The 22,671-nt window shown below is 46.6% G+C and overlaps 1 protein-coding gene across 8 annotated transcripts in view; it reads left to right on the top strand.

Annotated features, from left to right (window-relative positions):
• BRSK1 (BR serine/threonine kinase 1) overlaps positions 1-22,671 on the top strand; it is a 77,271-nt gene that overhangs the window by 7,617 nt on the left and 46,983 nt on the right. For 4 of the 8 annotated variants that reach the window (XM_053262647.1, XM_053262650.1, XM_053262649.1 and 1 more), the window contains 5 exons: positions 8,466-8,560; positions 10,606-10,691; positions 17,454-17,594; positions 19,694-19,810; positions 22,562-22,595. In XM_053262647.1, coding sequence (XP_053118622.1) covers positions 8,466-8,560; positions 10,606-10,691; positions 17,454-17,594; positions 19,694-19,810; positions 22,562-22,595 — 473 coding nt within the window. Of the gene's footprint in view, positions 1-8,465; positions 8,561-9,901; positions 10,289-10,605; positions 10,692-15,873; positions 15,912-17,453; positions 17,595-19,693; positions 19,811-22,561; positions 22,596-22,671 lie in introns of those variants that run through there. The other 4 variants (XM_053262651.1, XM_053262653.1, XM_053262652.1 and 1 more) reach the window with 4 other exon arrangements.

Here is a 22,671-nt window from a genome sequence, read left to right as displayed (position 1 = left end):
GTGGCGGGCCATGGCGGCGGCGATTTGGCAGGCGTGCGGCGGCGATGTGGTGGGTGGCGGCGATGTGGCGGGCCGCCCGCCGAGTGCGGCGTTGCGTTGGCGGCCTGTAGCGGCCCGAGCGGCAGTGGATCGCCCGCCGAGGACTAGTGGCAGAGCGACGCCGAGCCTGCCTGCTGCCTCCTGGCCTGGAGTGGCGTTGCTTCCCAACTGCGCAGGCACACTGGTGCGCCTGCGCAGTTGGGAAGCGACGCCGGGCCAGAAGGCAGGCTCGGCGTCGCTCTGCCACTAGTCCTCGGCGGGCAATCCGCCACCGCTCGGGCGCTACAGGCCGCCAACGCAACGCCGCACTCGGCGGGTGACCCGCCGCCGTGGCCCGCCACATCGCCGCCACGGCCTGCCACATCGCCGCCGCCCGCCCGCCGCCACACTCGGCAGGCGATCCAGGGGGGTGCAGGGGGGAAGCCACTTTTTGCCGCCCCCCACGTGACCCGCTGGGGTGGCGCCGGGGGCATGTGCCCCCCCTGCCCCCCCTATCGTTATGCCTCTGATTTCCTAGAAAGCCAGGAAATGGAGTATGTGAGAGGTTTAAGGCACAGCCTGGGTAGCAAATGGGAAGTGCTGAACATTTGCCCCATCTATTATTTCCACCCATAACCCTTTTTTCTCCTGGTGGGGCGGTGAGAAGAGAGGTAACTCCCATTGGGAGAAAAACCGCTGGCATGAAATTGTTTCAGGGTGAAAAGTTTAGCTTTCCCATGCTGTGCTTTAAATTGCACCCTCTAAGTTTATAGGACATTGGCACAATCTGCATTCTAATATGCAGGTTTCACCACCGTGATGTATATTTCATTCCCCCCCCCCTTTTCTATCCTACCCTTTTCTCCAAGGAGCTCAGAGAGGTGTAAATGGCTCTCCCTCGCTTTATCCTTGCAACAACACAACCCTGCAAGGTAGGTTAGGCTGAGAGATAATGACCAACCCAAGGTTAGCCAATGAGATCTATGGCTGAGTGGAGATTTGGACCCAGCTCTCCCTAGTGGTGTTTGTTCTTGCTGAAGGATATCCACAGTTTGAATAGGTTTTGTGTGTGTTCAGTGAATGTCAGTGGCAGTTCAAGATCTCTGTGTGCCTGAGGCAGGGTGCGAAATGCTGCCTCCCTAGGACACATCCTCCTCCCCCTCTTTCTCTTTTTTTCTTAAAGTGGGTGCCAGGAAGGTATTTTGCTGCCTTGTTGGTGACCTTATAATCTGCTGCCTGAAGTGACTGCCTCAGCTCGCCTCATAGAAGGGTCGCCCCTGGTGAATGTAAACACTCCCCACCCCTTGATCTCCTGTTCCATCTTTGAAAATTATCAGTTTACAGTTTTTGGCGATGCTGTCCTGTCCAATTGTCTTTCCTATAGCCCAGACCTGCCCAATTTGTGACACATGGTGACAAATATAGACCAGCACTATGGAGGGCAGCCCACTAGGGCTTCCATAACCCTCCTGGTTTTGCTGCTTCCTCAGAACGACAAAAACAAGAAGGTAGTTCACATGATAAAAAACTGGGTAGAACACGCATCCTACTCAGCTTCGAGAGCTGTGTGCACACCAGATTTTTGATTGTGTTTGAGCAAACAACTAGGTTGGAGGAGGGGTATGTGATCGTGTGTGAGCGAAGAGCTGGGCAGGACGGTGCCGTCCTCCCAGCTCTCGTCCCCTGTTAACTGAGCAAAGAGGCTCCTTTTAAAGTGGTGATTCTCTTTAGTGAGCAGGGGAAGAGCACTGGCCCTATCCATCCCCAGCACAGCATCTCTCCAGTGGCTTTTGCTGGTGTCTATCTTATGTTTCCTTTTTAGATTGTGAATCCTTTGGGGACAGGCAGCCATTGTATGTATGTATGTATGTATGTATGTATGTATATTTATGTAAACCACTTTGGGAACTTTTTGTTGAAAAACAGTATATAAATATTTGTTGAATTTGTACCCAGAGTTTTAAAAAGGTAAAAGGACAAGCCACCCTACCCAGCTCTTCTCATATACACGATCACTCCCCACTCCTCCTACCAAATGGTTTGCTCACACATTATTGAAAATCAAGAACGCTCAGAGCTCCTCAAGCTGAGTAGAAGAGTGCCCTTACCCAGTTTTCAGTCATGGGAACTGCCTTCGGGTAAGTTCAGAGCTGTAAGCTTGGGAGGACCTGTGGGAGCCTGGCCCCCTTATAGGATATTCCAGGCCCCTCCCTGACCTTTTAGCTTGCAATAAGGGGAAAACAAGTATGTCTCTAGCTTTTTTACTTGTAGAAATGTAAGGAGAACCATTCAGGCAGAATCTTGTCCAATTGCTCAGGAAGAAGTACAGTAAACTTGTTCCTGTCTTCCAGCATTGTAGCTAATGAGTGTCAAGGCACTAGGATGACTGATGAGCCCTAGGCCCTTATTTTTAAAATGTTATACAATTGAACTAAATGTATATTTGATGCCTTGAAATAGCTGGAAATATCTTAGGCTCACCTGTATCGAGGTCCTGGCTGTTCTCCAATAATTTCCTGCCCCCTTAGGTCCCCTTACCTCAAAATGTCTGGCTTTGTGCCTTGTGGTATGGTGGTTATCAAGCACCGGAGCACACGGCTGGTGGGTTGCATTCGGCTTGGTGGACCACAAATTATGCTGTCCCGCTGTAGGCTAAACCCAGTCACTTCCTTCAGCCTTTCTTCATATGATTTGTCTGGACTGTTTATTTTGACAGCACCACCCCCAATGCGACACCAGATCCAGCAACTTGGATAGTGTATACTGATCTCTCTCTCTCTCTCTCTCTCTCTTAACACATTCTAAAAAGATGTTTTATTTGGGTGTCAGATTTTTGGTTATATTTCTCATGGCTCAATTTGTCTGTTCCGAACAATGCAACGCTTTCAAGGTCAGGGGGAATGCACCTCTGGAAGTTAATATTTCACCACAATATGTGTTGTTGGGGTTGCTGCCAGATACCACAGAAACTTTTGCTCACTATTATGCTGCCCAGAAAAGGTGTAGGACACGTGAGGGCAGGCCAGAGAGGATGGAGCTGGTTCTCCACACAATTTTGGGCATTTTCCAGTAGACATGACTGGGATTTTCGCCTTCGGATGTTACAAAGACAGAGGTTTCAGGCATGTGAGTCTTGGGTAGGGAAATATGAGACTCAAGGCTGCCCTCAGTGGTGGTCTTTGGATGGCTATGACCTGGGGTCTGATTTATGGAAGTAGGGTTGCCAACCCTTCAGGAATGGACTGGAAACTCCAGGGTGTTTTTCACACAGCAGGCTTTATTGCGAGTTTACTGCCAGGCTTTACTGCAAATTTGAAGTTGCCCCCCAAAACCGATGCAAAAAGTGGATTTTTAAACCCTGGATATGAATCGGGCTACACTCTAAAGGGCAATGAAAAACCCAAATCATGTGTGAAGTACTCCTCAACAGCCCGCAGGGACTTGGGGGTAAATCTGGTCAATATGTGAATGCACATCCTCCATTCTGGAGGAAATATGAGCTAAACGTCCTGTGTGAAAAACCCCCAGGAATCAGCATCAATCTCTGGCAGCTTTTTCAGACAGCGACTTTACCGTTACTTTACTTTGGGAGGGTGGGAGTGCGTTCACTTATCAGCCAGGTTTACCCCGAAGTCCGTGTGATGTTTCAGAGAGTACTTCACACACGATTCAGATTTCTCCCTCCCTATTGGAACCTAGCCCGACTTATGTCTGGGTAAAAAAAAAAATCATATTTTTGTGTCAGGAGTATCCGTTATGCCCTGAACTCTCAGTAAAGCCTCGCGGTAAACCCATGGTAAAGTCTGCTGGCTGAAAAGCCTCCTGGGACTTTTATACACAGCAGGCTTTAAAGGTAAGGTAAAGTATGCTGTCAAGTCAATTTTGACCCCTGGCGCCCACAGAGCCCTGTGGTTTTCTTTGGTAGAATACAGGAGGGGCTTACCATTGCCTCCTGCCACGCAGTATGAGATGATGCCTTTCAGCATCTTCCTATATTGCTGCTGCCCAAAATAGTACCAGTGGGGATTCAAACCGGAAACCTTCTGCCTGTTAGTCAAGCATTTCCCTGCTGTGCCAGGCTTTACACGAGTATACTGGGAGGCTTTAATGCAAACTTGAAGTTGTCCAAAAAAACCCAACGCAAATAGCGGACTTTTTAACCCTGGATATAAATTGGGCTACTCTCTAATGCGATGTGAAAAACTTGAATTGTGTGTGAACTGCTCCCTGATAACTTGCAGGGACTTCAGGGTAAATCTGACGGCTATGTGAATGCACCCCCTCCATTCTGGAGGCGATAGAAGTTGAAGGGCTTAAAGCCCCATGTAAAAAACTTCTTGGTGACTATTTAAAGCAGTCTAGGAGATGTGAATGGCTTGTTATTGTTAATAATATTGGAAACAAATATTGGGGGGGGGGGGAGAAAATCTCTAGGAACAGCTTCAGCCAGAGTTGGCAGTGGCAACCATATATGGAAGGGAATATTATTCCAGCACATTGTTGTGTGTTTGTTTCCCCCCCACAAGAGTTTCATTTAAAAAGCAATGTGTGGAACGTCCTGAAGCAACCTTCCGCACTCTACTTTTTGTCTGTCTCACCCTCTGGGCCAGGTTGGTCCCATATTGAACCTTGTCTGGGCCCTGGGGAAACTGGCTGGGAACCTAACAAGCAGATGATTGGAGGCAGTGTTTTGTTTATTAGGCAAAGCCTGGTCCCTGATATTTATACTTGCCTTTGTCAGTCCAAAGGCCTCTTAAATGCCTTCCTATCAAAGGGACTGTTTGCGCTCTTTTTCCTTGCCAGGCCAGAAGAGGCCTAAATGGATACAGCCCTGTATGGTGCAATAGGCTAATAGGCTGTATGGTGCAATGGGCAAGAGGCTAAATTCTGCCTTCAGCTTCCTGAGGTGCCTCTTGGTCAACATAAGTAGTCCCTGCAGAAGAAAATATGGGCAAAAGGAAAGCAGAATAGTAGCAAAATGATCCCTGGCAGGATTTTGTGCTCTGTCTCTTCTTCATTTCTTCGAAATTTGGAATGCATGCAGGGGCAACTCTCGGATAACTAGTTTGGGGGAGTAAAGGGTTGGCAAAGAACATTATTAGGGGAGTGAGGATTTTGTTATACATTAAATACATATGGAGGTAAAGTTATTAATATTGTTAGTTTATTTATCTTATTACTGAAGCTTGCTTCATATTTTCAATCTTATTTGGAAAATGGGCCAGATTCCTCTTAGAAAATAGTGTATTTCTGGATTAGGTCAAATCTTCCAGTCCTCTTTCTATTCTAGTTTTCTCTTCCTGTCCAAGACTGTGTGGCAGGAAAGTCTGGGGTGGGGACAGAGGTCAGTACTAGGCCAAGTACTAGGCCAGCTGAAACCTGCAGAGGAGATAACCCAGCACCCCTTGCATACATGGTCTTCAGCCCACTTCCTGGCCAGGAAGGAAGCAAAGGGGTTGGCTCCTGGGAGGTTGGAAGAGTCTCCGACCTGCCTGGCTGCACCGGCTTCTGTTGCTTGTTTTGGAGTACAGGAGTGAGTGAATTAGGTTTTTTTAAACAATGGAGGCCTTTAAAAATAATTCATCCAAGCTATAGGACTATAATATACTATGACTGTATTGTCTGACACTTTGCTGTGGAGTTCCAGTCTGATGGATGGGGGAGTGGGAAATATTTTTTGGGGGGAGTTTCTGCTACCCCTTGGAGTAATCACTGAATGCATGAATGACAGCCAAAAAAAAAATTAAGTCGAAGCCCTGGTAAAGCTCACTTGCATATCCCATACATGCCATGTAAGCAACACAGACTCCTTTAACAATTTGAACAGGAATTTGGCTTGTTTTGTTCCTCACATATTAAGAAAACACACATATAGCAGTTTTGATAATGTCAATACACCTGATGCCAATTTCAGACATAAGGTATATTGTGGAGCTGTGGGGTGTGGGCTGATAGGGACAGGTACTCTGATTCATGAGATTTGTTTGAAGAGTCTTTGCAAAGATAGAAAATAGAATATTTGAACTGACTAGGGATCCATTCATAGAATTTGTGACAGTGATCATGTCAAATCTTTCCTTTTTATGGTACAAGGCAACGGTACAAAGCTCTTAGGTACTCTGGGTGACATTTAAAACAAATTAAGGGAAACAAAAATAATGTGTCCCCCAAGAAGTATTTTCCTGTATAGCCCAAATGCTGTAGAGCAGGGCTCTCAAACTGTGGCCTCCCTGAAGATGTTGGCCTACAGTTTGCATCATCCTTGACTACCTACCAGGGATGACGGGAGTTGTAGTCCAGCAAGAGCTGGAGGGCTGCAGCTTGAAACTCCTGCCTAGAGTGTGTTGAACTTGGAGCTCTGAGACTGGATTTCAAATCAGTGACAAACTCATTGGGCTGATTCACACACACGTTTGCCACGTCACGACTGCACCATCATGTGATGACTTGAATGTGTGAACCCATTTCACACATTTAGTGGCCAGTCATTGGGTGTAACCAAGGGTAGAGAAATGCATGTATGAACTAGGCCACTGGAGAAGGCTTGCCTCGAGCCACTCACATGCTTCCTGCCTTATTTCTCCATCTGTAACATGGGGATAATAACGATGCTCCTTCCTTCACAAGGTTTGTATCCAGCCGTCCTTCCCAGTAACTCAACTGGCATTTAGCCATATCTCTGGCAGAGAGAAAGTGGCCAGTGAGCTTCATTTCTGAGCAGGATTTTAAATCTGGCTTTCCCGCCCTCCAAAGTCCATAAATACCTTTTCTAGCAGCACTGTTCTCTAACTGCTGCATAACAGGTAGAAATAAACAACAGTAGGGACAACTTCACATTCACAGTAAAGCCTCGCCGTCAACTCACTGTAGAGCCTGCTGTGTGAAGAACGCCATGGAACTTGTGTTCATAAACAGCTAGAAACATAAAGGATCACTTTCTCTTGTATCTTTTTCTTCATGCATTCTGATAATCAGCTGAGGTCCTATTTTGTATCCCTTGTAGACTGAGGTGTGGTGCAAAACTTCAGTTTTAAGCAATATTACTTAGTGGGGGGTGGATGAAACACCACTTCACTGCATTAAGGTTGTGCCTGACTTGGAGGAACATGGAGTTGCAGAACACTGAAAACCATGTTTTTTTCTTTTTCTTTTATTCCTGCTGGTTAAGAAAGGCGTGATCATCCAGAGGCTGTAGTGTAATTGGCACACATAGACACCATCTGTATATGCTCTCTTCCTTGGACCTCTTCTCACGATCACTGAAAAGAGCTCTGGAGCAGTCTGTGGGGAGAGTGGGTTACACTCACCCTCCCTGCAGACGATCTCCTCTCCTTCCCTGGGTGGGAGGACCACCCGCCCAGACGAGTGGTGTCTCCCTTTGCAACTCTGGGAGTCGGGGTGTCAGGATGTGCCGCTGTGTATCACCCTAACCCTGAAGCTCCGCTAATGCACTGCACAAGTGCACGGTGCATTACAGAAATCCTCCCTCCTCTCCCCGAGTATGCCAGCTCACTCCCTTAACCTCATTTAATAGGGTGGCTAAATAGGCAGATTTGCCACCGTGATCGGGCCCATTCCCGGTTCACACGCGTGTGTAAAACTGGACTGGGCTCCCTTAGCCCAGTTTTGTATGCGTGTGTGAATAGCCTCTTTGCTTGGTTTGTGCACTTTCCCCATTTTATAGTGTGACTCTCTTTTTTTGTTTTATTACTTTATTTTGTTGACTTTACTGATGGTTTATTGTTTGTAAATTGTATTGTAAGCCTCCTTGGGGGACCCCTTTGGGACTGAAAGATATTGTCAAAGTGTGGTTCACCCCCCCCCCCCGAATAACCAATTCATAATTTTTAAAATCAGCAGGCAGAAGCCAGGTTTGGGGATCCATTTACCCCCAAAGTTGGGAAGTTATATGCTAATCATGTGGCTCAGTGGGGAAGTAACATGCCTAGGGAGCAAGAGGTTGCTGGTTTGAATCCCTGCTGGTATGTTTCCCAGACTATATCGGGCATCAGCAATATAGGAAGATGCTGAAAGGCATACTGTGCGGGAAGAGGCAATGGTAAACCCCTCCTGTATTCTACCATAGAGAACCACAGGGCTCTGTGGTTGCCAGGAGTCGATACCGACTCGACGGCACAACTTTACCTTTACATGTATATCCAAGTGATGAGTGCCAATTCACAACCAACCCCTCAGCAACCTGAATGCATATCAAAATAATAAGTATAAATGTTTAAAATGTTGTATATTTAAAAGTTCATAGGGTGAAAGCTTTTTAAAAGGTACATTTTAGTACATTTAATTCTCTTTTTAAAAGTATAAGAACCTTTGGAGAGTGTGCTTTCAAAAAGTGGGGGGAATTGTATGATTATTAATAACCCCATACCATTTGGTCTTGCTTTCTTTCACCATGATTGTTTTCTTGAGATTTGTTTTTGTTTTTCTAGGTCTGGTAAAGCTGGGGGTACACTGTATCACAGGGCAGAAAGTTGCAATTAAGATTGTGAACCGGGAAAAGCTTTCTGAGTCAGTACTGATGAAGGTGAGTATGTGAGTTTTGTTAGGAGGAGGGTGGGCAGAAGATGAGTGTTTGTGGGGTTGTATCTAAAACCCAGGGAGCAAAAATGCAGGCTCTCCTTTCTACAGATCTAGTCTCTGGCTTCCACCTTCATTTCTATAGGAAGGTCAGATCAGGTTGCTTTGCTAAGTAAACAGCTGAAACCCTTAGCAGAGACACCAAGCTCATTCACAATCTATATCTTGGCCCAGAATGATTCCTTACAGATACCTTAGCAGAGAGATGTGCAAAACAATATCAGGCACTTCCCAGATCCAGAAATTGTGAAGCCTAAAAGCAAGAACAAGGAAGCACAATTAGAAGCCAATAAAAGTGCCGGGATGCTTTGGAAATCCTAAAAGCAGCAGAATTGTATCTCCCAAAGAGGACTCTCTGTACTGATTGACCATGAAAGAGAGCTGAAAAGAGGAAGGCAGGAAACAGAACAGTATTAGGAATGTGCAAACTCCCTCTACCAGTGGTGGGTTAATGGAGAGGCAGAGTAGGCATTTGCCTACGGCGGCAAAATTTGAGGAGCAGCAAATTTTGCCCCTCCTCAAATTTTTCCGTCCTTCTCTGTGGGCAGCGACGGCTGCAGCAAGGGTGGAATGGGCAAGGAGAAAGTCCCCCCGCCCCTGTACCTTAAAAAAAAAGGCAAACCTTTTTTGTTTAAGGTAAAAGGGCGGCAAAAAAACTTACTCTGCCCCTGCCCTCGACTCCAGTATTCTGGGTTCACTGGATTATTTTGCCACAAATCCAAATAAATCCGAAAGTCTGAATTATTTCTGGACTTTTGCTAGGCGTAGGCTGAGGCCTTCCCTACTGACGTGAATTGATGACATCACCAAACTGCATTGGTGTACCAGACTTGGACTTGCTCCGTGTGATGGCTGTTATCATGAGGTGTGGAGTAGCTCATGATGTAGTTGGAGCGTTTTTCTTCCTATAGCGCTGCAAATTTTTATTTTCAGAAGTGTGTGCTGCTGTGGAGGGGGGAGGGGAAATCACTTCAAGTCTATGATGAGCCATTCCACAGATCATGCAATGATAACCACCATGCAGAACAATTCGGGCAGGTTCACTATGTTTGCCAAAACATGTAACAGGAGGGATGCTTTTCTGCATACCCTCACTATCTGAACTGGGTGCTCAAACTAAGTCTCAGTATCCAGCAGACGCAGGACTTCTAACCCTGCTGCATTTGCCTCCAATGGACAATGTAGAGGCGGGGACTTTGAATGTCAGAGGCAAACTTGAGATTGGATTTGCCACTGTCAGGTGCTGAGGCTGGCAGCGCAGAGACATTGGTGCAGACTAAAGGCTGACAGGGCAGAGGCAGACGGACTAGAAACAGGCTGGCTGGAAGCCAGAAATCTGGAGGCACAGATGGGGGAGCAGGTGCCCCCTACTAGCAACATGGTTTCCAGACTGAGGGAAATCAGCAGATCTGAGACTCTTTATTATCCTTAGTAGCACCTGATTGGCTTTCCAACATCACCTGACTTCCCAGGCCCAGAGAATTATGGGCTGCCATTTTGAACGCCTGGAATGGCCTATAGTTCTGTCCTTGGACAAGCAGAGCACAGAAAGTTGGGGTGGTGCCTGGTCCACAGGCCTCTCAGTATGAACCCCCTTAGTATGAGCCCCATGGTGTCTGACAGATACCAAACATCTTTTCCTTCTCTATTACTCCTCACAGAGCTGTAGACAGAAGTAGGCTTGTGTTTCCACTTATCTCTGTTGGTTTTATTTTATTTTATTTTATTTTATTTTATTGATACTTTTTCTAATTGGAAACCTATACTGGGTAGTTTATGGTTAGCACAAATACCACACAAATCATTTTTATTTTTTTCTCTTCACAGAGAACCCAGCAAAAGGCTCTACTTCTCTAGATTCCAGGATGCTAACAGTTCTGAAAATAGTTCCTTCCTTATTCTAATATAATTTTACAATCTCTCTCTCTCTCTCTCTCTCTCTCTCTCTCTCTCTCTCTCTCTCTCTCTCTCTCTCTCTCTCTCCCATTCCAGGTGGAGCGGGAAATCGCCATTCTGAAGCTGATAGAACACCCCCATGTGCTCAAACTCCATGATGTCTACGAGAACAAAAAATATTTGTAGGTATTTACTTACAGAAGCCTTCCTACCTCCATCAGCCCCCCGCCCCTCCCTCCCTCCCTCCCTCTCTCTCTCTCTCTCTCTCTCTCTCACACACACACACACACACGTCATATACACTCAGAATCAAAGTGGAGCAGTGCTTCCTCTCAGCTAGCTACAAAACAGCTTGAATGTGAGGAATGTCTTCTACACTGATGTGTGTGCTGAGGAACATCTGTGGAATTTTGATTTTGGGGTTCCTTGAGTGTTCAACTTTCATTTTAAAAATGCTAAAATTACAGGTATCTGTGGTCCATTAGATCATAACTTTATTTACACTAAATTTTAGCATTTTAGCATTATACTGCATGTACAATCTGGGCCCATTCACACATTATGTTCAACAACTGTACAGTGTACACAGGTATAGGATCTCTACACAGGTACAGTCATTCACATGTTATGTTGAGTGCAGGTACAGAAGTATGCTTTCTATCTGTGCCATGCATTTGAAAGGCCTGTACCCAAGTCCACTGTTTAAATGAATACACAGCCATTTACACAGACACATGTACAAGTCTAGGGGTATGCACAGACTGTGTGCAGCAGTTTGGTCTGAATTCCGGCCAAACCGCCGCTCCACGAACTGGTTCGGTTGGACCAACAAACCAGCGTGAACTGGTTTGAAGCAGTTCACAATTGAACTGTTTGAACTGGCCCGGTTTGTGGCGGACTGGTTCGACCACAAATCAGTCAGTGCACACCCCTATACGAGTGTAAAGACATCTTGTACAGCATAATGTCTGAATCAGGCTTCTGTGTACAACTTACACATGTACAGATCTATATGCATATACAGTTATTTACACATTATGTTTAATGGATAAATGGTAGTACGCTTCTTGTCTATAGCCTATATTTGAGCGAGCTTGTTCACAGGTTTATTTTTAAAGGCTTATGTATAATTACTCACACAAAATATGTAGATGTGTACAGACATCTGTGTACATGTACAATATAATGTCTGAACAAGGCTCATGTATTGATCCATTAGAAAAAGTTCAAAAGCCACAGTTTGGTAATATGAAGACCAGTGGTCTTTCTAATTTTTTTTCATCTCTGTGTGGAATGAGTCTTCCTGATTCCACCTGAGCAGGATCTAAAATGAACTGAGAAGATATTCAAAAACTTGCGCATGTGTGTGCGCATGTGTGCACGCCTTAGAGGGAACAGTGATGAGGACCAACCAAAATGACCCAGAATCTACCTGTAGACCAGCAAGCTTTTGAGTTTTCAAAAGCTAGTTGTTCAAGACTTTAGGCTGCTTCACAGGATCTTTAATAGGGTAGGACAAGCATCTTACTCAAGCACGGGAGCTGTGCGTGCTCCCATCTTGTGAACGTGTGCATGAAAAAAATCAGTGTGTGGGGGGAAGTGATAATTTGCGCGGCCCATGCTGGTTATGGGGGCTCTGTCCTACCCAGCAGTTGTACCCAACTGTTTAATGAGGTAGGAGGAAAAGGCAGGCCCTACTGTAGAGCATGAGTCTTTCAAATTATCACCCCCTGCATTCTACCAGGACCTTTCCCAGACAGCAGGCTTTCCCATGGGATTAAGGGGGTGAAATACTGCGAATTACGGGGCATATCGGATATTTCAAATTTCCCTGGAAACCTGATGCAAAAAGTGGAATTTTTTACCCTGGGCATTAATCGGGCTAAGCTCCAATGCACAATGAAAAACCCAAATCATGTATGGAGTGGTCCCTGGTAGCTTGCAGGGATTTCAATGTAAATCTGGACAATATGTGAATGCGCACCTGCCCTTCCAAAGTAAAATCGTCATCTGGCAAGGCTCCAGGTTTTTTACAAGTGCACAGTCACAAAACGGGGGTGTGCACAGCTCCCAAATGTGGGTAGGACACTTGTCCTACCATATTAAATATTGTGTGAACCAGCCTTATGAGTCATTTTGGTTAGGCCTAACAAAGGCATTACCAGGCTGCTGCTACTAGACTAAGAAAACAAAAAGTGTCTGTGTTGCTTCTAACGATGAACCGGCCAAAGATAATCAGTGTGGTTTCTCAGCTATGGTTTTACAAACTCTTCAGCTCTTTTTGTAGTTCTAGAGTCCTGAGCTGCTTGCATGCACTTCTCCCAGTCTAAGGCTGTTCGTCCTACCTCTTTCACACACCAGGCTGTTTCCCTCCTGAATGTAACATTGTTTTTTTAAAGTGGAGCTCCCTCAATATCATCAGAATGTCCTCCAGCCCTTTTAGTTCTGGAGAAACAAGAAAAAGTGTGCAGGCAGCATTATACCCCATTACTTACTTAGGTCCAACTCTGAGGCCGCATTCAGAAATAACCCCAGTTCCACTCTCCCCCACTCCCGACATGCTTACCTGTCTGAATTCAGACATAAGCACTGGCCTCGTCCTTTGGTTGATGAACAGCTGCGGCAGCCAACCAGGACACGGAGAGGTGAGGAGCTTCCTTCCCTCAACTCTGGTTCCTGGGAAGGCTGTCTCCAGTTCTTCGTTGCGACATAATGGAGGCAGCCACAAACCAGATGCCCAAGCGGCAAACCTCACTTCAAACTGAGGGTTCAAATTGGAGTTTGGTGACTGAAACCTCAGTTTGAGTTAGGTTTCACGGATTTAGACACGCAGTTACACAAACCGCAGCCACTTGTAACTTCGGTTTCGTGTGATGTCTGAATGCGCCTGTCAGTGGGGCAGCTGTGAGTCTGTTAAACATGGGCTTGCTTCATTTGACTGTAAAGTATGTGTATAATATGAGTGTCTGGCTCTACCTTTTTGTATCAAAAAGGGGCATGGTGGGGAAAGAAGAGTGAAACCCATCCCCTCTCCTACCTTAGCTCACTGTACTAGTCAACTGCTTTTAAGTAGTTTCCCCCCGTCTGGCTCTGATACTGGAAGTGAACTGAGCAGGGAGGTAACTGCTTAAAACTGTGTGTGGGGAGGTAAGATGGACGAGTGTGTAGCTCTCCTCTCCCCTGTAGGCTTCTTTTGGTATAAAATGTAAACCCCACTCCTGCAACTCATGTTATAGATGAAAGGAGCAAGCATGTTTTTAACAAACCTATGGTTACTCCTATTTTATTTATTCAATTAATTAATTAATTAATTGCAATATTCCACCCCTCTACTGCAATATGGCCCAGGGTAGCTGTAACAGTAGCAAAACAATAAGACAGATAAATCAATACAACCAGTATAAAGTTTTAAAACAAAATAGTAAAATAGATAAAACATTCAGTTGTATATAATTAATAGAAGATCGATTAAAACAGACTCAGTTAAAACAGGATTTAAAAAAAATTAAAAGCCCATTGGATAAAAGATGCAATAAAAGACATTAAAAAGCCTCTCTAAACAGATGGGTTTTAAGATTTATTTATTTTTACCCTGTTCCTAACGTCTGACAACTTGACCCTTTGAAGCAATTAATAAACCTATAAACATAGCTACCTGTATTTACCTCCTGGCAGTTCTGCAATAATTTCCCAATTAGGCTTCCTCACCACAACCTTTCTGGCTGTTGGCCTACTCCCGGTTTCCTCGGGATGTCAGCCAGGCCGCGTGTATTGCTCCTTGAAGAAAGGGCAGGATACCAGTGTGATTTATAATGTCAAGAAAACACACAGCTACTCGGTTTCGAGTTAGGCTCCCTTTTCCCCTGCTCTAGTCCCAAGGAAACATTGGCCACATCTCTCCAGATCTAATCACTGCTTTCCCAGCTTTTCTCATGTACAGAATGGGCAAACCAACATTTATTTTTTATTTATTTTTAACCCCGGCCTTGCTTCTGTGCCTTTAACATTAGCTTGACGGGAGGCTGGCAATAGCAGCTAAAGCTTTTCCTTCATGTGGATACAGTGATGGGGAAAGCTTGATTCCTGCATGTCAATCTGCTGTTCCAGGCAGAGGGGCAGGGCCAGTGCAATCAAAAGGATGGTAACCCCATCTGCTTCTGGCTTCTGAAATTCCTGGCATGGAGCGGTGGTTTCCTAGGTAGGAGATATCTGTGTTTCTCTGTGTGTGACCGTTGCTAGAGTGGCAGGGCCTCAGCATACATGTCTGTGTGTGTGTGTGTGTGTGAGAGAGAGAGAGAGAGCAGGAAGGCCCTCCAGAATACCAGGCGGTGCCAGACAACTGGCAATCCCCACACATAAGCTCCCTTTGTCACCGTCCTCCTCTGCTGAAACAATGGGAGGAGATGTAGGAAGGGACAAAGAGGTTGGAGGGAGAGGCTGCCTGAAAGAATTACTTAGAATTAAATGAAACACACATACTCTCTCACTCACTCACTCTCTCTCTCTCTCTCTCTCTCTCATAGGACTTCTTCTTCTTCTTTGGTGCAAGCGTATGCAAATTTCTGAGGGGAGCAAAGTGTCTTTAAAAAAAAAAAAATCCCCTTCGGTTAGACAATAAAATGTGAGGCAGTTCAAAAACCAGAGGCAGCCTCACCATGAGGCAAGCTGAGGTAGCCAACTCAAGTTAGACTGACAGCCCCATCTACTGTCATACAACAGGGGTGGGGAGAAGGGAGAGACATCGGATGCCATTAACGAAAATAGGAAGCTCTTATACTGAGTCAGACCACTGGTCCATCTAACTCAGTGTTGTCTGCACGGACTGGCAGTGGCTGTCCAGCAGTGTCCTCTCTTGTTTTTTTCATCTGTGTGCTGAATGAGTCTTGTTCTGGGCGGCAGTATCAAAGCAGTGTGTGCACATGTGCATTCAGAATGGGGCCTTTCTGATTCAACCTAAGTGGGATCTAAAATTAACTGAACGGACATCAAAAACCTTCTGAGCGTGCACATGTGCACACACCTTAGAGGGAACACTGCTCTCCTGGGCTTCAAGAAGGAATTTTCCTCAGCCCTACCTTGAGATGTCAGAGACTGAACTTGGGACTCACAGACAATCACCCACTGGGACCCTTTTTTCTAAAATGAATGGGAAATGAATGAAATTTCTTACTGAAATGAATGGGAAATGCACTCTTATAGAACTTACATTCATTTTAGTGGAATGTACACAGGATAACGTTCCAGGTGAGTTGCACCCCATGTTAATTAGTTGGAACCTTTGTGGAGTTGCCATTTTGTATTTTTCGCCTTAGACACCAGTAGCTTTGTTTGATCTGGCTTTGATTAATGTTATTATTTATACAGAGCCTTCAGTGTACATGATGCCTTAAGGAGTCACACAGGTAAAAACAGACAACTCTATGCCCGCAAAGAGTGTACAATCCAAGACAAATGATAGGAAAACCCAGAGAGGGTTGCAGACAGAGGGAAAGCTTGAGAAGCAAGTCCTGTCTTTGATTTTTTGGGGGGAGAGGAAAGACATTGAGTGGGGAGAAAAGCACTTTGCAGGGCTCTCCTCACATGCTTAGGGGGCAACCTGAGAGAGGCTGAGGGGTTGGCCCCCTCAGTAGCTAGCATTGCCATACCTTCAGAATTGGCCTGGAATCCCCAGAAATTAGTGTCAACCTCTAGGTGATTATTGAAAGCAATCCTGGGTATTTCAATAACTTGGTACTGTGAAAAATATTGGAAAACTATATTGGAAAAAGATTTCCAGGATGAGCTTCAGTCAAAGCTGGCAACTGTAAGGGGGGAAAAGACTGTTTAAAATAGTGTCCAGCTCCATATGTAAATTGTCATGTGTGATGACCATACGGAGATGTGTTTGGCTGCATGTGAACATCATGTACGGCACCTGCCCAATACATACACACTCAGCATATAGACAGGTCTGTAGTAATCACATGTGACTATCCATATGCAAGTTGCACACTTTTTCTTACCATCTTATTTATTTACTAGTATCTTTAAGCCCGTTAAAATAACGGGCGCTAGTAGGCCGGTCCTGCCGCCGCCGTTTCTCTCCCTTCTGGGTCGGGTCCGGTCCCGTTGCCACCATCTCTTCCTTTCCTGCGGCCGGGCTGGTCCCGCCGCTGCCGCAGTTCCCCTCCCCGCGGCCGGTCCGATCCCGCGGCCGTCGCCTTTCCCTTTCCTGCGGTCGGGCTGGACCCACTGCCGCCGTTTCTCCCCTCCCCATGGCTGGGCTGGACCCGCCGCTGCTGCCTCGGCTTTCCCCGTGGCAGAGCTGGTCCCGCCGCCTCTGCCTCTGCCCTCCCCGCAGCCCGGCCGGTCCCGCGGGCGCCGCCTCCGGCCTCCCTGCGGCCGGGCGACCAACCGGCCAACATGGCCGCCTGGTGCCTGTGGTCGTGTCTCCCTCGGCGTGTTCTGGGCATGCGCGGAGCGCATGCCCAGATCAGCCGAGGGAGACACGGACGCAGACACCAGAGATACGGGCACACACGCAAGGGCTTTATTATATAGGATGATTTCTCTGTGTAAACTGCCCTGAGCCATTTTTGGAAGGGCGGTATAGAAATAAGTAAGTAAGTAAGTAAGTAAGTAAATAAATAAATAAATACCTTCTTACCCAGAAGGGATTTTGTCACATCTGAAACAGTTTTGTGTCTCCTTACTTCATATTTTGGATTATTAGGTGACTATAGCTGGTGTCTACACAGTATTTGGATTGTGTAATATTGTTTATTCCTTGTTTCCTCATATTAACCATGTGTTTAGCTCCGTCCCCCAGCCAGCCTGGCAATGACTCTTCCTCAGCATGAATTCAGAATGAGGTTGTTTCCACCATGGCTTGACAGATTCTCATGATGTCTTCCTGCGTTTCCCTATTTCTTGGTCCCGCTGTCTCTGGACTCCTTCTGCGTTAGATACCTGGTCTTGGAACACGTCTCAGGAGGAGAACTCTTTGATTACCTGGTGAAGAAGGGACGTCTCACGCCCAAGGAAGCAAGGAAGTTTTTCCGGCAAATTGTCTCTGCTTTGGATTTCTGCCACAGCTATTCTATATGGTGAGCCTCTCCCTTCACTCTTTCCTCCTTAGGTCTTAAGCCTCTGTTTGCTTCTCCCCTTGTTGTATGGATCACTAAGGACCAAACTACGCAGTAGACCCGTTCACATGACTGCCGGCAGGGTAAGAGAAGCACCCAGCTGGGGTAGGAGAGCCGGGCGTGCTCCTGATTTTCGGCTGTGTGCTTGGAAACATTAAAGTAGGTAGGAGATGGGGAGAATGATCGTGTTCAAGGTGGCAAATGGGTAGGATAAGCACGCCCTCCCCAGATTCCATCCCCGGCTATTTGCCGAGGTAGGAAGAAAAGCTGTCTGACCTAGCTGCCAATTTGCACATGACCATTCTCCCCTTCTCCTACCTTAATGTTTGCAAACTGACAACTGGAAACCAGGAGTGCACTCGACTCTCCTACCCAGGCGGGTTGGTGCTTCTCCTACCCTGCCAGCAGTTGTGTACTACTATGCCAGCAGTTGAGCCTACTATGTAGACTTCAGGGTTGTAGAAGAAGAAAAGACAGGTTCAAGAGCTAAGAATGAAAGAGAAAGAGAAACAAGTTTTCCCCCCTTCAAAAAGCAGTTGCGCAGTCGGGCAATCTGGACTGGGACCACACCATGGGAGGAGATGGGTGGTGGTGGTGGTGGTAGTAGTAGTAGTAGTAGTAATAAATGGATAAATAAAAATGGTGACTTACAGAACAAAAGAAATGAGAAGATAGTTTCCTTTTCCAAAGGGACTTGCATTCTAAACGAAACTCAAGGGAGACATGAGAGGAGAGCTAGTTTTGTGGTAGCAAGCATGACTTGTCCCCTTAGCTAAGCAGGGTCCACCCTGGTTGCATATGAATGGGAGACTACATGGGTGAGCACTGTAAGATATCCCCCTCAGGGGATGGAGCCACTCTGGGAAGAGCAGAAGGTTCCAAGTTCCCACCCTGGCATCTCCAAGATAGGGCTGAGAGAGATTCCTGCCTGCAACCTTGGAGAAGCTGCTGCCCGTCTGTGAAGACAATACTGAGCTAGATAGACCCATGGTCTGACTCAGGATGTGTCCGCTTTCTATGTTCCTATTTTCCTATCAGCTACCGCTACTGTGAGTGGTCCTGTGCTGGGACGGTTGCTCTCTCCCTGCTAAATATGAGAGCCAGAATTTTAAAAGTTGCCTCTTTGCCCAGTTACAGGGGTTGCCTTTTGATTCCAACAAGTCCAAAGCCCAGAGATGGAAGTTTGGGGGTGGATACAAATTTGATAAACAAATAAAAATAAAATTTCCATGTCTATGAGAACTGGACACTTTTAGTTCTTTCAGAATGAAAGCTTGGGTTCTTCCAGCCTCAGGCAAGAAGCTGGAAGCAAGAGGCTTCCGGCAAGAAGCTGCAAGATGCCTCTAAATACCAGTTGCAGGGGAGTAGCAGTAGGAGAGAGGATGTGCCCTCAGCTCGTGCCCTCAGCTCTGTGGGCTTCCCAGAGGCATCTGGTGGGCCACTGTGTGAAACAGGATGCTGGACTAGATAGGCCTTGGGCCTGATCCAGCAGGGCTTGTCTTATGGTCTTATGTTCTTTGAACTCTGATTAATTCTTTGACCAATATGCCAGAAGTTCAATTTCAGCATATGTTTCTGGTACTGTCATTGCCTAAGTCACCGTAAGTGGCACAGTGGGGAAATCCTTGACTAACAAGCTGAAGGTTGCCGGTTCCAAACCCCGCTGGTACTATATCGGGCAGCAGTGATATAGGAAGGTGCTGAAAGGCATCATCTCATACTGCATGGGAGGAGGCAATGGGAGGAGGCCCTTCCTGTATTCTACCAAGGAAAACCACAGGGCTCTGTGGGCTCCTGGAGTCGAAATCGACTTGACGGAACACTTCACTGTCATCACCCATTTAAAACACTCAGACAACAGGAAGTGATCAAGGGATGGTGAAGACCATTCTGATTTCTGGATGTATCACTGGGATACATTTATTCATTTATTCATTTTTAATATGATGATGATAATGATACAACCAGATTTACCAGCCAGCTACAGTGGATTCAGGGGCAGAGTTGGGAGGGCTGTGTGCTTGTCTCCCACTGACCACACTTTGTTTGGACTTCCCCAGCCACCGAGACTTGAAGCCGGAGAATTTACTGCTGGATGAGAAGAACAACATCCGGATTGCGGATTTTGGCATGGCCTCCCTGCAGGTCGGAGATAGCCTGCTAGAAACAAGTTGTGGGTGAGCCAATCTCTGAGCAGGGGCTGACGAGAGGGTTCATAGGAGCACCAGGAAAAGGGAGGAGTCAGATGTGTTGGTCCTTGTGTGAGAAAATTCACATTGCTGTGTGTATGTTTGTGTTTGCAGTGGTGAATATCCTAAAATGTGAAATGTGGGGTGGACGGATGTCTGGAAGCCCATCCAGGACATTTACTGAAGATCTGGAGGCAGTAATGACCAGTGTTCCCTGTAGCAGGGATTCCCAGATGTTGCTGACTACAACTCCCATAATCTGCAGCCAAAGGCCATTGCAGCCGGGGGTGCTGGGAATTGTAGTCCACAGCTTCTGGGAATCCCTGTTACAGGAAATACTGGTAGTGACTCTAGCTCAGGGGTGGCCAATCCATGACTGGATCCTGACTAAGGCCGCGCTTGTACAACAGACAAAGTTGTGCTAGTGGAGGAAGATTGCATAGCTGCACTGTTGTGCAAAAGTTCCTTGCAAAACTCCATAGGGTGGCATGCCATAGGTGGCATCTGTTGTACAAGTGCAAACATGTCTGTAAGCACAACATTAGCCAGCACACGTGCAATACAAGCTCCAGTCTCAGTGCCAGAGACTGAGCACTAGCTAACGCAACAGCCTTTCACTAGCACAACAGCCTTGCACAAGCACAGCGTTAGTCAGGATGTCAGCCTTTAAGGCAGTTCATATAACTGAAAAGTGATTAGGACAAGCATCCTATCCAGCTTCAGGGGCTGTGCATGTTCCTGTTTTCTGGTTGTGTATGAGCAAACAAATAGCTGGGAGGAGCTGGGAGTGGCCATGTGTGAATGAGTTGGGTAGGACAGCATTTCCTCTTACCTTGTTAAAATGCGGGGGACGAGAGCTGGGTACGATGGCACTGTCCTGCCCAGCAGCTCTCGCACACACAAGCACTCCACCTCCTCCTACCTGCTTGTTTGCTCACACAAGAACAGGAAGCAAGAGCGTGCACAGCTCCCAAAGCTGGGTAGGATGCTTGTCCTACCCGGTGTTCAATCGTGCGAACAGCCTTTATGTCTTTATAGAAATGTGTCTCCCCTTCACACATTATGGTGCTTACTGGGAGAGACCAATACCTATGCATCAGAGACATTGATGCTAGGTAAAATATAAATCACTCCTATGTCAGCAATGGAGAAGCACATTTTGGTGCATTTGTCAGTCCGATGCACAGGGCACCATGAGGTTCCCATCTGGTGAGAAGAGAGCTGTACCAATACATGGCAGTGGGACGGGACCTTTCAGGAGAAGAATACTCAAATGTGTTATAGACACAAGTTCATTTCCACTCATTTCCCTTATGTGTTTCAAGCTTGGTGCTCTTTGTCTAGGATGTTTTATTGCTCTTTCCATAAGAGAAAAGCCTTCCTTTTTTCCTCGTGTTAGGTTAGCCAAGGCACAAGTGAAGTGTGTTAAGTCAAGTGTAATTGACTGTTTCCCAGATGCTTCAGCATTTTTAAAACAACGTTGTTTGATTCTATTTTTAAATGATTTATTTGAGGTTCTATAATGGCCTAATGGCTAGATCAGGGGTTCTCACACTTAGTCCCCAGATGTCATCGGACTAGCCAGAGATTATGAGAGTTGTGGTCAAATAGCAACTGGGGGACATCAGATTAGCCAACCCTGGCCTTGAAGGAGAGCCTTCTCCTGTCTGAACCTGTCTGTCCATTGAGGCCATCTATTGACGCCCTGGTCTGGGTGTAAACTGTAATATACTGAGTCACACCATTGGTCCATCTAGCTCAGTAGTGTCTACACCAGGGATTCTTAATGGCGGGTCCCCAGATATTACTGGACTTCAACTCCCATAATCCCCAGCCAAAGGCCACTGGGCCTGGGGATTATGGGAGTTGAAGTCCAATAACATCTGGGGATGCAACGTTGGGAATCCCTGGTCTACACTGACTGGTAGCGGCTCTCCAGGTTTCAGGCAGGAGTCTCTCTGAGCCCTAACAGGGGATGCCTGGACTCAAACCTGGGACCTTCTGTATGCAAAGAAGATGCTCTACGGCTGAGCCCCAGCCCCACCCCTTTGAGTTTTAATTGTGGAGAGCCATTGTTTTGGGGGGTTTTTTTTGGCTGTAATAAGTCTTTTATTTAAAATTGGTTCTGTTAGCTTTGTACTGGTTTTCAGTGTCTGTAGGCAGCCTTGACCTGTTGGATGGAAAAGAGGTGGTAAAAACACCATAATATATGCAATAAATGATTTAAAACCTCAGAGGGCCTCCCCTTCCCTCCCTAGTATAACTCCATGTGTACGTGAGGACTGAGGGCAGGAGTTCTTAACCTTGGGTCCCCAAATGTGGTTGGATTACAACTCCCATCATCCCCAGCCGTTGTGGCTGTGGATTATGGGGGCTGTAGTCCAACAATATCTGGGGACCCAAGGTTGGAACACCTGCCGGAGGGGATCCCATTGCCTTGTCTCAAATAGCGCCCTGCAGTCTGTCTGCTGGGATAGATGTCCACCCTGTCCAGTGGCCTGACCAGCCTTGCAGGTCAGGCAGTTAAAGGAGCAAATATCTTGGGGTCAAGGACGAATAGGGGATGAATAGATTATTCTTCTCAATGATCCATATGAGGCTGGGGAGGAGATGTCCCACAAGCTCCACTTGACCTGTGTGTTGTGCCCCTTGGCCCTGTGGATCAGCGTTCTCCTGCGTTTCACTCTTCCTCTGTCTCTCTGTCTCTCTCTCCTTTCTGCCCTCACTGCTGGGCTGCAGTTCTCCTCACTATGCATGTCCTGAGGTGATCAAGGTAAGGATTCCGGCCTAGTGCCCACTTCTCATCCATGCTGGTATATACTGCTGTTCCCCTTCCCCTCCTGGTTGAC

The sequence above is a fragment of the Hemicordylus capensis genome, chromosome 6 (assembly GCF_027244095.1).
Source record: "Hemicordylus capensis ecotype Gifberg chromosome 6, rHemCap1.1.pri, whole genome shotgun sequence".
Taxonomy (NCBI): Eukaryota; Metazoa; Chordata; class Lepidosauria; order Squamata; family Cordylidae; genus Hemicordylus; species Hemicordylus capensis.
Note: the sequence above shows the minus strand (reverse complement) of the source record. Positions and strands in the feature narration are given on the sequence as shown.